Source organism: Trachinotus anak, unplaced genomic scaffold, assembly GCF_046630095.1.
Source record: "Trachinotus anak isolate AG129_WGS33_773 ecotype Australia unplaced genomic scaffold, CSIRO_AGI_Tana_v1 ptg000002l, whole genome shotgun sequence".
In the NCBI taxonomy this organism is placed as follows: domain Eukaryota; kingdom Metazoa; phylum Chordata; class Actinopteri; order Carangiformes; family Carangidae; genus Trachinotus; species Trachinotus anak.
Window position 1 is genome coordinate 1,259,006 of NW_027273853.1, and position 13,626 is coordinate 1,272,631.

At 41.7% G+C, this 13,626-nt stretch overlaps 1 protein-coding gene across 4 annotated transcripts in view; it reads left to right on the forward strand.

Moving 5' to 3' along the window:
• carmil2 (capping protein regulator and myosin 1 linker 2) overlaps nucleotides 1-13,626 on the forward strand; it is a 78,976-nt gene that overhangs the window by 19,677 nt on the left and 45,673 nt on the right. For all 4 annotated transcript variants that reach the window (XR_011692610.1, XM_071488704.1, XM_071488695.1 and 1 more), the window contains 11 exons: nucleotides 1,554-1,608; nucleotides 1,943-2,115; nucleotides 2,589-2,657; nucleotides 3,696-3,789; nucleotides 4,101-4,187; nucleotides 5,300-5,428; nucleotides 5,887-6,003; nucleotides 7,444-7,619; nucleotides 9,740-9,827; nucleotides 11,668-11,751; nucleotides 11,855-11,921. Coding sequence is in view for 3 of the 4 variants with exons in the window: in XM_071488704.1 (XP_071344805.1) it covers nucleotides 1,554-1,608; nucleotides 1,943-2,115; nucleotides 2,589-2,657; nucleotides 3,696-3,789; nucleotides 4,101-4,187; nucleotides 5,300-5,428; nucleotides 5,887-6,003; nucleotides 7,444-7,619; nucleotides 9,740-9,827; nucleotides 11,668-11,751; nucleotides 11,855-11,921 (1,139 nt within the window). In the remaining variant the exon portion in view is untranslated. The remainder of the gene's footprint in view (nucleotides 1-1,553; nucleotides 1,609-1,942; nucleotides 2,116-2,588; nucleotides 2,658-3,695; nucleotides 3,790-4,100; nucleotides 4,188-5,299; nucleotides 5,429-5,886; nucleotides 6,004-7,443; nucleotides 7,620-9,739; nucleotides 9,828-11,667; nucleotides 11,752-11,854; nucleotides 11,922-13,626) is intronic.

A 13,626-nucleotide genomic window follows, 5' to 3' on the forward strand; every position in this document is an offset into this window, starting at 1 on the left:
AACAATTCATATCAAAAGTGATCAGAATCTGCAAACCAGACTGAGCTCTGCATGTGAATATAATCATGTAAAATACTCAAGGGCATTTCAGCTCAGGATTAACGACATGTCCCCAAACTGGAAGCATATAGTGAATAAAATCTCTGTGTGGTGTCCTCTCACCCCCAGCTGCATCTCTGAAGTGGTAGGTCTGAAAGTGTACTCTGTCATCCCCACTTACATGATTCATCATGTCAGCGGCTCTATTTGAGCCATCTAAAGCAGGTGTGTTTAGGACGGGCTCATATCTCATTGGACTCATCTCTGATGGCGATGAGTCTGCCTACAGGTGGGAGACTGACCGTCTGGTGACCTGGTGCAGGCAGAACAACCTAGAGCTTAATGCTCTGAAGACAGTGGAGATGATAGTGGATTTCAGGAAAAACCCAGCCCCACCCACCCCCATCACCCTGTGCGACTCCTCCGTGGCCACCGTGGAGCATCTCCGCTTCTTGGGAACCACCATTACACAGGATCTCAAGTGGGAGCTGAACATCAGCTCCCTCATCAAGAAAGCTCAGCAGAGGATGTACTTCTTGAGGCAGCTGAAGAAGTTCAACCTGCCAAGGACAATGATGGTGGTGAACTTCTACACCTCCATCATTGAGTCCATCCTCACCTCCTCCATCACCATCTGGTACGCTGCTACCACTGAGAAGGACAATAGCAGACTGCAGCATATCATCCACTCTGCTGAGAAGGTGATTGGCTGCAATCTACCATCCCTCCAGGACCTGTACGCCTCAAGGACCCTGAGGCGTGCAGGGAAGATTGTAGCTGACTCCTCCCACCCTGGACACAAACTCTTTGAGTCACTCCCCTCTGGCAGGAGGCTGCGGTCCTTCAGGACCAAAACCTCTCGCCACAAAAACAGCTTCTTCCCGTCTGCTATCAGCCTTATCAACAAGGCTAGAGAGCCCCACTGTCACTGATCCTCCCGATCCCCATTTTCACCAATCACCAGCACAAATTCCTTGTATGTGGAAACATACTTGGCAATAAAACTGATTCTGATTCTGACGTTTGCCATTTTAACCATGGAAAAACTGCCAGGAGCACACTTCAAATGGGTTGTACTTAGTCAAGATACAATAAACCAATCACAGAGGTAGTAAGACAGAAGCTTCTCTGCAGAGCCTCATTTATGTCCAAGAGACGTCAATGACACGTGCCAACATTGCGCAACACACAATATGCCACAAAGACTGTTCCAAACAAGCAACTTGCGTCACTTTGCACTGGGTGTAAGAGAGAGGGGCCCAGAGCCTGCAAAAGACACAGCATTGTTGGACAGAGATCAGGGTCACAGTGGGGAGCAGCCAGCAGGAGGCTTCTGCCCCTGACATTTCTCAGTCTAATGTCATATGCTGTGGTTCACCTGAATGTTTAGAAACCTAATGGGTGATGAAATGTTGCCGAGATGTTCCTCCCGTTCTTCTGCCCTTATGATCTCATCCTGTCTGCGTCCTACTTCTTGTTCTCTTGGTTTGATACGTTCTCTCTCTGTCTACCAGAGCTCTCACTGATGTTCTTCATCGTATAGCACAGCTGATTCAGGATGAAGAGTGTGTGAGTGGCAACTTGGTTCATTTCATTCACTCTCAGTCATATTTGGATCCTCATCTCAGTAATGGACAAACAGTGTGTCAGCTGCAGTCCATGAGTGGAGTGTTGATCATTTCTAAACAATTTCTAAACAACAATTACAGACCACATTTACATCCATTATCTCAATATAGATGTTTTTCACAGTGTTGGAGAGAAAAGAATACAGCAGTGAAACGTGTGTGTGTGTGTGTGTGTGTGTGTGTGTGTGTGTGTGTGTGTGTGTGTGTGTGTGTGTGTGTGTGTGTGTGTGTGTGTGTGTGTGTGTGTGTGTGTGTGCGCGTGCGTGTGTGTGCAGCCCTTGCAGTCTCTGTCCGTGTGTGACTCCAAGCTGAAGACAGGGATGCACATCCTGCTGAGCGCTCTGGGCGGCCACGCTACTCTGGCTGAGCTGGACATCAGCGGGAACAACATTGGAGATACCGGAGCCAAAATGCTGGCTAAAGCACTGATGAATAACACCAGACTGAGGTACATGCACAAATATACACACACATGCACTAGCCCAGGTGGTGGACTCAACAATGAACCGATTTTCCAGCAGAGTTTCTAATATGTTGTGAATTACAGGGTAACACTTCATCCTTTAATAAACAGAGGCAGCATCATCCTCACGTCTGTTTCTGTAACACATCATCATGCAAATGTATCATGCATTGTTCAGCTTTGTGTTATCTCAACATTACACTGGCAGGGTTTGTTCACCGCTGTGGGTCTGCTGTTTGCCACTAGATGTCATCATTTCATTATCTGAAGCTAAGATTCAGCATTTGAAATGTAGTGGTTGGTGCTCACTTGGTCATTTGATATTGCATGGTGCACTTGTCAGTCAGGTACTACACTTTCACCCAGCGTGTGTATGTGTGTGTGTCTATGTGTGTGTGTGTAATTTAAGTTGTACCAGATATAGCTGTACATGACCTGACCTCTCTCCATCTTTCTAGGACTCTAACATGGGACAGAAACAATGTGACTGCCAGGGGTTTCCAGGATGTGGCTGATGCCTTGGAAAGGTTGACACACACACACACACACACACACACACTAATACTGAAAGTCGCAACTAATCCTAATTCTAAATGCTTTATGGTCTATTTTCCTCTAAACAGACAGGACCAGAGTCACCATGTCATTCTCAAAACCGTAATTTAAAAAATGAACATCATGTTGTATTGAAGAAGACTTGAAACTAGAGACTGAGGCCATAAACTCGTCAGGAAATGTTTACTGAGGTAATAAATCAAATGAAAAGTAGAGAGATTTTCACATAGACTTCAATACAATCAGACTTCTGTTTACAACCAGTGAAGTCGCCCCCCCTGTGGGTCATTAGATAGAATGCAGCTTTAAGGCTCTTCAGGCATCACTGTTCAGACCCAGAGTCTACATCCAGGTTTATAAACAGTCTGTTTCTTGAGCCTATAAATGCAAACAGATACATAGACATAAAATCATGGCAATTACAGCAGGTGGAATCACAAGTTATACAAACTCTGTTCCACTAACACCTACACCTATAAGGTCTACAGTTATATCCTGGACAATCAATCAGGTCACGGCAGCTAGGTGAGCTAAACACTAATGTCAGCAAGCTAACATACTCACAGGGACAATGCTAACAAGTGTAATGTTTACTATGTTAACCATCTTAGTTTTGTGTGTTAGCACACTAACATTTATTAAATCGCACTGAGCAGAAAGCAGAGTGCAGGCTGTTGGGAATAAATCAGCTGGACAGTCTGAAATTCTGGATCATTTACTCAGATCATGGTGCTGGATGAAAAGTCACAGGATCACTTCACTTCATCCTGAGGAGCATGGAGGTGTGTGAATCCTGTAGTTTTGACATATTTCACTAAAAACCACAAACTTCAGCCTCATGCGGTCTGTCTGGACCACAATGGTGGAGCGTCCACCCGACAGACCAGTAGACCATCGTTGCCATCCTAAGCACCATGCTGTTGTTGTGACTAAGAGTCTAAAGGGAAGTGTACTGTACTGTACAGTATCCAGTGCACAGTGGATGTTGATGGTGGGGTTCTGTTGTGCAGGAACTTCACTCTGCAGCAGGTGTCCCTCCCCCTGGCTGATATCACACAGAGCTACCGTAGCAACCCTGACAGAACCAAAGACGCTCTTCACAAGGTCAGTGTGTACAACCTGGAGAATGTGGTGAATACAGTGAATTTGTCATTTCTCACCTCCTGTTTTCTTTCACACACTGTCCTCCTGTGTGGTGTCAACTTCAAATGTAGCAGATTTTGCAGGTTTCATATGGAACATTACAGTTGGTGTTTGTGTGTACAGTCATTGTGTTGTGATCAGTCACAGTGTTTTGAAATGGGTTTTTTGTGTATTTGGCTTTATTATTCAGAGTACACTGTGTCTGTGTGTGTGTGTGTGTGTGTGTGTGTGTGTGTGTGTGTGTGTGTGTGTGTGTGTGTGTGATTGAGCAGATTCAGCAGTGTTTAGACAGAAACAACCAGAGACAGTCTGACAGAGTGGAACTTCAGCAAGTGTTCAGGACTCATCAATCTGAAAAGGTAAGAAGTGCAATGGAAATATAACATATGTAGTTAATTAACAATAATACAAATACTGCTGATTAATTACAGCGTAGCATAATAAATGGTTATTGTGTTAAAATACCAACAGTTTATTTTAACAACTTGATTTGACTTAAACTTCCCCAGACGTGTTTTAAACTCTGTAAACTCCTCTGCTCTGATTCATGTTTAGTTTCACATGTTTCCACATTAAAACTAGTCTGGAGCTCATCTACCGATTGAGACACCTGGATCAGGCCTTGGCCCCGCCCACCACATAGTAGCTCTAGGTGTCCAGGTCAAAGAGCAGAGAGTATGAAGATGGTTAGAGGAGGAAACCTCAGAGAGACTCAGCCACATGTTTGAGCCTCAGTCAGACCCAGACTCAGATGAGGAGTCTGTTGAGACCAGAATCAGAGACTAGCAGACGGATCAGAACGGTTAGCATAGTTAGCATCTTTTATTTGTTTATATTGTTTGTAAGCTTGTAACTGGCAGTGGCTGACACAGTGTTAGTGTCTGTGCTAATGCTAACTCTGGCTCTTTACTGAAAATGTCATGGTGTTGACTGATTATTTCATTCATCATATCTTGTATGATATAAAGTCATCACATGGACGATAACAAGGTGAAACACTGATTATCATAGGAAGGGGTCTTTAAACTTCAGTTAAATTTGAATTTAATAAAAAAAACTGAATTTTATTTTTGCCTCAGTAAAGGAAAATTCTTGTAACCACTGAAATATTTTGTTAAGTTGTAAGTTTGAAAGAATTTTGAAAATTATTAGCCTATGGGTTGACTCTTAGACATGTTGCTGAAATATAGTGGAACATCATGATACCATGCAGAGAGCACTACACACAAACAGTAGAACCAGAGCAGGTAGAAGCTGGTGTGAAGGACAAACAGTAGCAATAACAATGACCAACAGTACTCTGGTTATTTGTGTCAGGTTAATTTCATGTAATTCATTTAAGAATAAGTATGTGATGGATTAAACTGAATCCCGTCTGCAAACATGAACTGAAGCTGGTTTTAATTAAGACCAGCAGCAGAAGCTTCTGTTCAGCTGTGTGTCCTCAGCATTGTGTGTCTCTGTCGTTCAGCTGGTCCAAGGGATGTGTCGGCAGCTGGAGGACAGCCTTCAGCGTTTGAACCACTGCAGCGTTCAAGAGGTCCAGGCGGACATCCTGACAGCACAAGAGGTGCTGCACAATGCCAGGGAGGCCTTCAAGGTACAGGCTGCGCCCGAGGTTCAGAAAAGCACTATCAGTGATGACGTTCAAAATAATCACAACTAGACTTCTTGTCAGCGATCATAAAAGTAAATAAAAGTCAATCTGTAAATAATGTACATACACTCAGTGGCCACTTTATCAGCTACACATATAAAATCTATTGCAGTCCAATACAACAGCACAGTCACATGCTGCGCTTACAAAGATAATGTTCAGGTTGAAATGACGCTGTATGAATGAAGCTTTTACAAACATGAAGGGAAGGAATATTAGAAACACAGTTCAGTATAATGCAGCCACCAATGCTAATTACCACCTCAGGCTTGGAATTCACACCTAGTGGAAATGTTTAAAAGAACAAAACTATGAGCCTCATAGATATGTGGTAGAGCTGTTTTCCTGGATTTCATTAGATGGTGTGAATGAAGCCTCTCATTTTTTTGTTCCATGTGCAGCTACTTCCCTCTCTCTATGAGGCCGGCAGCAAGTGTACCTCTGATGGAGACTTGGTGAACTGCATCCTCACTGATGCCGCTACTGCACTGACCAATGAGTTCACTCGGAGCATACAGGTACACATTTGAATAACACACCCAATGTGCTCCTCTTTACAGGCCAAACCACAGAGGGGCATACTGTTAAATGGTAAATAAAGATTGTAATCAGTTGTATTCTATGTTTGCTATTTTAGAAACTAAAAATTTCAAATTTAGGTTTGAGCCTGCTGTTTTTGTTCTCCCAGGTCTCTCCACACAGCCCCCTAATCATCTGTTAATAAGACAACAGGAGCTAACAGGAAGTTCAAGTTACACAAGTTTAAGCTGGTGCTCTGAAGGTCCACAGGAGCAACATTGGGTTGAGGTTGATGGAGTTGTTGTCTGTAAATCACTTCAGCTGTGATGTCTTCTGATTCTTTGCATGGAAACAGATGCACAGAGCACAGTCATCAGTGGTGATCTCAGTTCAGGCAGTTTGTTTTTTCGTTCAAAACCAAAAGCCAAAAAACTGAAAACGGAGCTGTTTTTCTGTTTTTGGTGTCAGAATGAAATAACTAAGAACAAGAACATCAAATTGGAGGAAACTGTCCAGTTCTGGAGCTAACAAAACAATTTTTTTTTCATTTTTCATTGTTGATCTGAAGATTGAAGAAGTCAGGTGGCACAGAAGTACTGATAAATATTTCAAATAAAAAATATTTCAATATATTTCAAAATAAAAGCTTTCAGAATGGAGTTTGTAGTGTTGGCTACAACCAACAACCATCAACAGCTGTAAAACATGAACATTAGCTTGACCATGTAGGAGAACATGAACTTCTTTGGTGGAAGGGTGAAAAATCACCTGGTAACAGTGGAGACCTCTGCCGGTCACTTAAGACAACCACACAGTGTTTTTCCACATAGTAATGAATTAGGCTGTTAATTCACGCTATCCAAGTAAATAACAAATCACATAAAATATTATTCATGTCTTAATGCAAAGTAAAAAAGATCTTAATGGACTTAAATAAACTTTATAGGATGGCCTTCCTGTCCTTGTTTGGGTCAGGTATTTGGTTAAGTATTGACCTTGATATCATGCCACCTGAATACCTTTCTTCATCCTTCAGTAATACAAGGAAAAGTGAGAACAAAAGGAATTTGCAAACAATAAAATTGGACTGTTTCTTCAGACTTGATGTTCTTATTTTTTGTTTTTTAATTTTGTCAATAAAAACAGAAAAACCTCTCATTTGTTTCTGTTTCTCCATTTTTGAACACAATAAAAGTAAAAAAAAAAAAACGAACTGCCTGAAAGTACACGGATCATGTAAAAACGTTCTGAGTGAATTTCAGCACAATAACTGAATAAACATATTCTAATGGATGCCGGTTAGATCCCAGGAGGTCCTCTCCCAAGTGTGGTCTTAGGAGAGGACTTGGTCTTGTCTGACTCAGTCTTGACTCAGTCTTGACTCAGATTTAACAATGTTTGGCCTTGGCCACACTCAAGTGTCACACTGTGTGTTGCAGGAGATGGCTCAAGGCCTGATGAGGAGTGCAGAAGCAGTGTGTCCGCGGGTGGTCCAGCGTTCAAGTGTGTGCGAGTGCCTGTCAGAGTGTGTGTCTAAAAGAAGCAGACAGACACACACTTTCCTGAGAAGCAGCCTGGTAGAGAACACAGGGCAGATCATTGTCAACAGACTGCGGTAATAACATTTATGTGAGAAAGTGCCATTTCAGCCTGTTTAATGAAGCTAATTTTTTTGTGTATGGTTGCTTTAGATACTGTGTTAAGTGACAAACCGTTGTGGAAAAGATTGTAACGATTGTCTTGGTACATTTCTATGGTAGAAGCAGGAACTATGAAACAATGATTAGCAGATTATATCAATAGATTCACTCACCAGTAATATCATTATTTTCTGCACAATGAATTGGGATCAGAGATGTTGTCTATAGGTGGAGCTTAACTGATCAGTTAAATGAACTGATGATTCACTGCAATGGAGCTTCTTTGCTCACAGGAAACATTTCAAACAGTAGTAGCTGTACTGGGAATGTGTTGCTAATATGTATAACACCTCATTTACAGAGAAGGAGCAAGAAATAAACACTGAACCACATAATGTAGTCGAATACAAGAACAGATAGATCGTCAAGAATTGGAAATTATTTTTATAAAGCATACAAGTATCATAGTTCAATAACTGAGTATAAAAAATAGACATGTAAACAGTGGAAAAAATGCCCGCTCAAATTTAAGTGAAAACATATTAGATATGAGCTTTGTTTTGCTTGAAACAAGCTAATTTGGTTGCTAGTGCAGGAAGCCATTTTTATTTTGATAAGATTTCTTAACATAAGTCAGAAATTCCAGCTACAAGTTACACATGCTAACCACTAAGCCAAGTAAGCCCCAAGTACCTACTCGAAATGCATCAGGCTACATTCAGTGGGTCCACCACTTTGATCCAGACTGAAATATCTCAACAACTCTTGGATTTCCATGAAGTTTTGTACAGTCATTCACATGGCAGCAACTCAGTGCATTTAGCCATGTAGACATGGTCAAGACAACCTGCTGAAGTTCAAACCGAGCATCAGAACGGGGAGGAAAGGTGATTTAAGTGACTTTGAACGTGGCATGGTTGTTGGTGCCAGACGGGCTGGTCTGAGTATTTCAGAAACTGCTGATCTACTGGGATTTTCCTGCACAACCATCTCTAGGGTTTACAGAGAATGGTCAGAGAAAGAGAAAATATCCAGTGAGCAGCAGTTCTCTGGGAGAAAATGCCTTGTTGATGCCAGAGGTCAGAGGAGAATGGCCAGACATGGCAGACAATACATGGAATGTTTCACCCCAAGTCCAGCACCCTGAGACTGTACACTAAGCGGAACGAGGGAGGCCGAGGACTAGTGAGAGGACCACTGTCCAGGATGAAACAACTAAGATCAGGAGTACATCAGGAAGATGGCCCCTAAAGATGAACTGCTAAGTGAATACCTCAGGCAGCGGAATCCCAATGGTGATTATGAACAGGAGGATGAAACATCACGGCATGTACCACTGACAGATAGAAGAAGAAGCTGATATCAAGAAATCCTGCCAGTGGCTGGAGAAAGCTGGACTGAAAGACAGCACAGAAGCACTAATCATGGCAGCAGAAGAACAGGCACTCAGTACAAGATCAGTAGAGGCCGGGGTCCACCACACCAGACGGGACCCCTGGTGCAGACTGTGCAAAAATGCCCCTGAGACAGTTCGGCACATGACAGTAGGGTGTAAGGTGCAGGCAGGAACAGCGTAAATGGAACATCATAACCAAGTGGCTGGTACAGTGTACAGGAACATCTGCACTGAGTATGGACTGGAAGTCCCAAGGTCAGAATGGAAGACACCTCCTAAGGGGGTTGAGAATGACCGAGCTAAGATCCTGTGGGACTTCCAGATCCAGACTGACAAACTGGTGATGGCTAACCAACCAGACATCATGTTGGTCGACAAACTACAGAAAAGGCAGGTGAAAGAGGCGCTAGAAAAGATACCATCATCAGGAGATAGGGAGTGAAACCTTAGATCTCAAAATAAGTGTCAACACATACTGCAGACAGACAGACATGTGTCATATATACTGGGCTGCTCTAAATTATACTACTGCAGTCATGTGTTCAATGTCAGATAAGGAATCCATACCATACTGAAACACAACCATTTGGGTATTGATCATCCAATATTATTGTTTTATTACTGTAAATAACCTGTAAATACTGGTAATACTGTAAATAATCTTTTTAAACTTCTGATTTCCGGTTCTCCTTCATTCAGTGAACTGCGACAAACCCTCAGTGTCTCGTTGGCTGACAGCATGATAGAACAAGTTCTACAGGATCTGACAATGGCACAGGACAAAATGGTAAATGTGTGTGTTGTGTGTATGTATTTACTATATTTTGAGGTCCAAAAACTAGGAGCCCACTTGTGGAGTCAGGTTTGTGGGGACCAAAATCCTGGACCCTACAAGTTGAAACAGCTGTTTGAGAGCTAAGGCTTAGTTCTAGGGTTCTGGTAAGGGCTGGGGTAAGGCATCCAGCTGTGATGATCAAGGGATTATGTCAGAAGACAAAGTGGCTGATTCAAAATGTCAGTGTGAGAGGTAAACAAGGGAATACTGTAAACAAAATGACAGACTCAAAGATCACCAGCATGGCTGTTTCTTTGTTTAAACTAGGAAGAGACATCATAGCTCAGTCAATACATTAACTAAATCAATACATATACACTGACAAAGGTTAAACAGTCCTGTGCTATGCTATGCTAGGTTAGGCTGGCGAGCTGCAGGCTTGTCCGGCTGTGGTGCTCCACCTGACCTCAACTCCACCTGAGGGCTCCTGTTGCTTGTAAACATCATCAGCTGGCAGACTTTGTGTTGTAGCCACTGGCGCTAAATGAAACTTCTTTAGTATCAGTTACTGGTGAAGCAGAAAAAAAGAAATGGGCCCGGCTGGGTTTTGTTGGCCTCATGATCCTGGGTCACATGCTCAGAGGTGGAGCAATGTATTGTTCCACATTTACAGAACATAATGACTCTGAAACAACCTGCTAAATGCACTGACTTACTGTAGAATTTGTGGAGTAAAAAGCTTGTAGAATATGATACAAAGCCGAAAGAAATGGCCATAAGTCATTTGACTTAAAAAAAGTTTATCTGGAATTGAACAAATGTTACATATCTCCACATGCTTTCTCAAGTAGGACAGCAGTGATGACGTCTGGTCGTGTTAAATGCATCAAACATTATTTCTAAAATTTCAATCATGGACTTAAGATAAGGCCGGAACAGCGTATGGCCTCAGGCATTTTTGAAAATAAAGAAAACTCATTCCTCTGTCTAAAAGTTCTGCTTCAAAGAAATGATTTACTAATTAAAATATAGTGGAGTAAACGTAACAGGTTTCCAAAAAGGAAGTAAAGTACAGATACTTGAAACACATTCATCAGTACAGAACTCAAGTAAATGTAGTTTGTTACTGTCCACTCCTGCTCATGCCACACAGTGACCAATATCTTGCAGTTCAGTCTCCACCTGTAGTGACTCCAGCTTTATTAAACTGTTTATGGTTCTGTTCAGAAGAAAGTTCACTTCTCAGATTTCCCCGAGAGTAACCAAAGTGCTTTTGTTGCCTCAACCACAGACAGGAATGTGGATGTGAAGCCCAGTCTCTGGTTTGAACGTCCACCATCCACCCCAACCAGCCCTTGGTGACTGAGCAGCCATTATTAAATGCAGTGCTTCACTCAAAAAAAAAACATTGCCTTTGAACATAACCCAGCCAGTGATTCCAATTCCTACAAAACATATTTGCTGTTGTGTTTTAGTTGTGTCAGAATGTAAATTCTATGAGACAGGGTTGCAGTGGGGCCTTTCAGCAGGAAGGAACACTTTAGCATTGTGTTGTCTTGGGCACAATCAGATAGAAAAATGTATATTAGCACAACGACCGGGAAAAAAAGGGGGGTTTGGGGGGCTGCTCACTCCATCTCACCTTCCTGTAAATCCACCACTTCTTCTTCTTAGTACGAGTGTATGAGATGGTGCACAAGCATAGCTCATTGAATGTTCTACGGTTAAACTTGAAAAGTTAGAGGTATTATTATTAATCATCACTATAATTACACAACATTGTTCACACTGTGTGTAAATATGTTCAATATGTTGTACTCATTGTTGATCTTTGCCTTTGTTTATTATGTAGGATTCCCTTATAAAAGAAAATTCATGCAATGTTCTCAACATCCCAGAGCTGCGTGTGGCCGACAGCGACTTCCCAACTGATGATGTAAGGAACAACTTACCCTTCTTTTCCCTCTATTCATTCTGTTATTCATGCCTTCATTTCTGTGTTGGACTTTCCATCGTACTTCTCCTCTGTCTGTCACCAGTACAGTCCGGCATTTTGGAGAAATAGTTTCCACTGCAAGAGCCTAAGACCCGCCCCTTCCATTAAGAGTAAGACTACACAATTACTATTACTATATGATCTAATAATGTCTCTCTATGTCTCTCCCTCTCTCTGAATCTGAATTCAGTTCAAGTCAATTCAGTGTGGGTGATGTGTGGGTGATCGCTCGACTTGCAAAATACATTCAACTATAATAATAACGATGGAAAATAATGATTAAAAAAAAAAATAATGACACCGTAACAAGACTAGTTGAAAACCTAGTATATGTCTGGACCGCCTGTGGTCAAATCCTGATTTTATTACTGTGATGTCATCTGACAAAAATCACCAAACACATAAATGAAGACAAAGACTGAGCTGTGATTTCAGCTGTATTTTCAGTAAAATGATCACTCAGAGAGAAGAGACACAATATCTTTCTCTCTCACAGAGCACAGTCTCGTCTGGATCCACAATAGTTTAGCCTTTATTTACCTCATCTCCAGAACATCACAGACTTTTTTTAGAGGCAGGTCTTTATTTCTAACTCTAACTAGCTCTATTTTAGTACAAAGCCTCTTTTCAGTTGTGTGTTGTTGTTGTGTGTTCAGTTGTGTGTTAAAGCCTCTTTTCAGTTGTGTGTTAAAGTTACTACATTAACACAAACTCAACACTTTCTGTATTCATTTCAAATGAAAAGCCCCCTAATGTTTCAGTGGACACAAACCCTTTATTTCTTTATTTCTTACTGCTATGCTGCTGTAAGTGTATTGTCTCATTTCCTGTTGCTGGTGTTTCTGTTGTTTACATGTTATTCAGATCTGCTAGTTTCTTTAGCGGTTAGCGATGATTTCTCTCTTTCCCTCCCTCTCTCCTGCTGTCTCTGCTCAGTGTGTCTTATGTTTAGTTCTTCCTCTGCCTCCTTTAGTAATAATGATACATGTAATGAAAGTAATTTAGTTGTTGTAATGGAGGCAAGGCACATGGACCAGGTTTATACTCAGTCTGTTTGAAGAGAAGTCTCTAAATTTAGAAACAAAGTGCTAAGTTAGCAACACTGCAGACTGCAAACACCTCCTTGATAGAACCTGTTTGTGCCAGAAACTCCAACTCAGTGACAAGAGGCTTAGCTGACCAGTGTTGGAAATATGATCAGTCAGTCAGTCAGTCAGTACATCATAACATAAATATGTGTTGTGGATAACATAAACATGTGTTGATATGACAAATATGTTGGCAAAGACATATTTACAGATTGAACAGACACAGAGCAACATTAGCGTTAATTTAGAGTCATGTTTGTAACCACCCGGTGAATGTACGTCCAACATTCACTCTCCTTTTACCTCTGGTTTGGTCGCCACCAACTCCTGAGAAAAATATCTGGCTCTTCAGCAGCTAAATGCTCCAGTGTGTTCAACAGTCTTGTCTGGCAGCTGGAGCTGAGTAGGATGTGTACAGTGAGTTCATTTTCAAGCTGAACTGAATTTAATTATATCACCAGAAAAATGGAAGGACATCACTATGAGCAACACCTTTCACATACACATGGTCATGTGATCCATTGTGAACACAAACATATTGATAAGAGCAGCTTTAAATATTGTCATCTATCTTCAACTGAAAACATAATTGTATTAAACCCGAGCAGTTCACTTTGATTAGCTTGCTAATGGTGTGAAAACTGACACTGCATGTTGCACTACATTAGAATCCACAGTGGTATATGTGCAGCTAAGAGATAGCAGCCAAAGCTAGCAAGGACTGCTG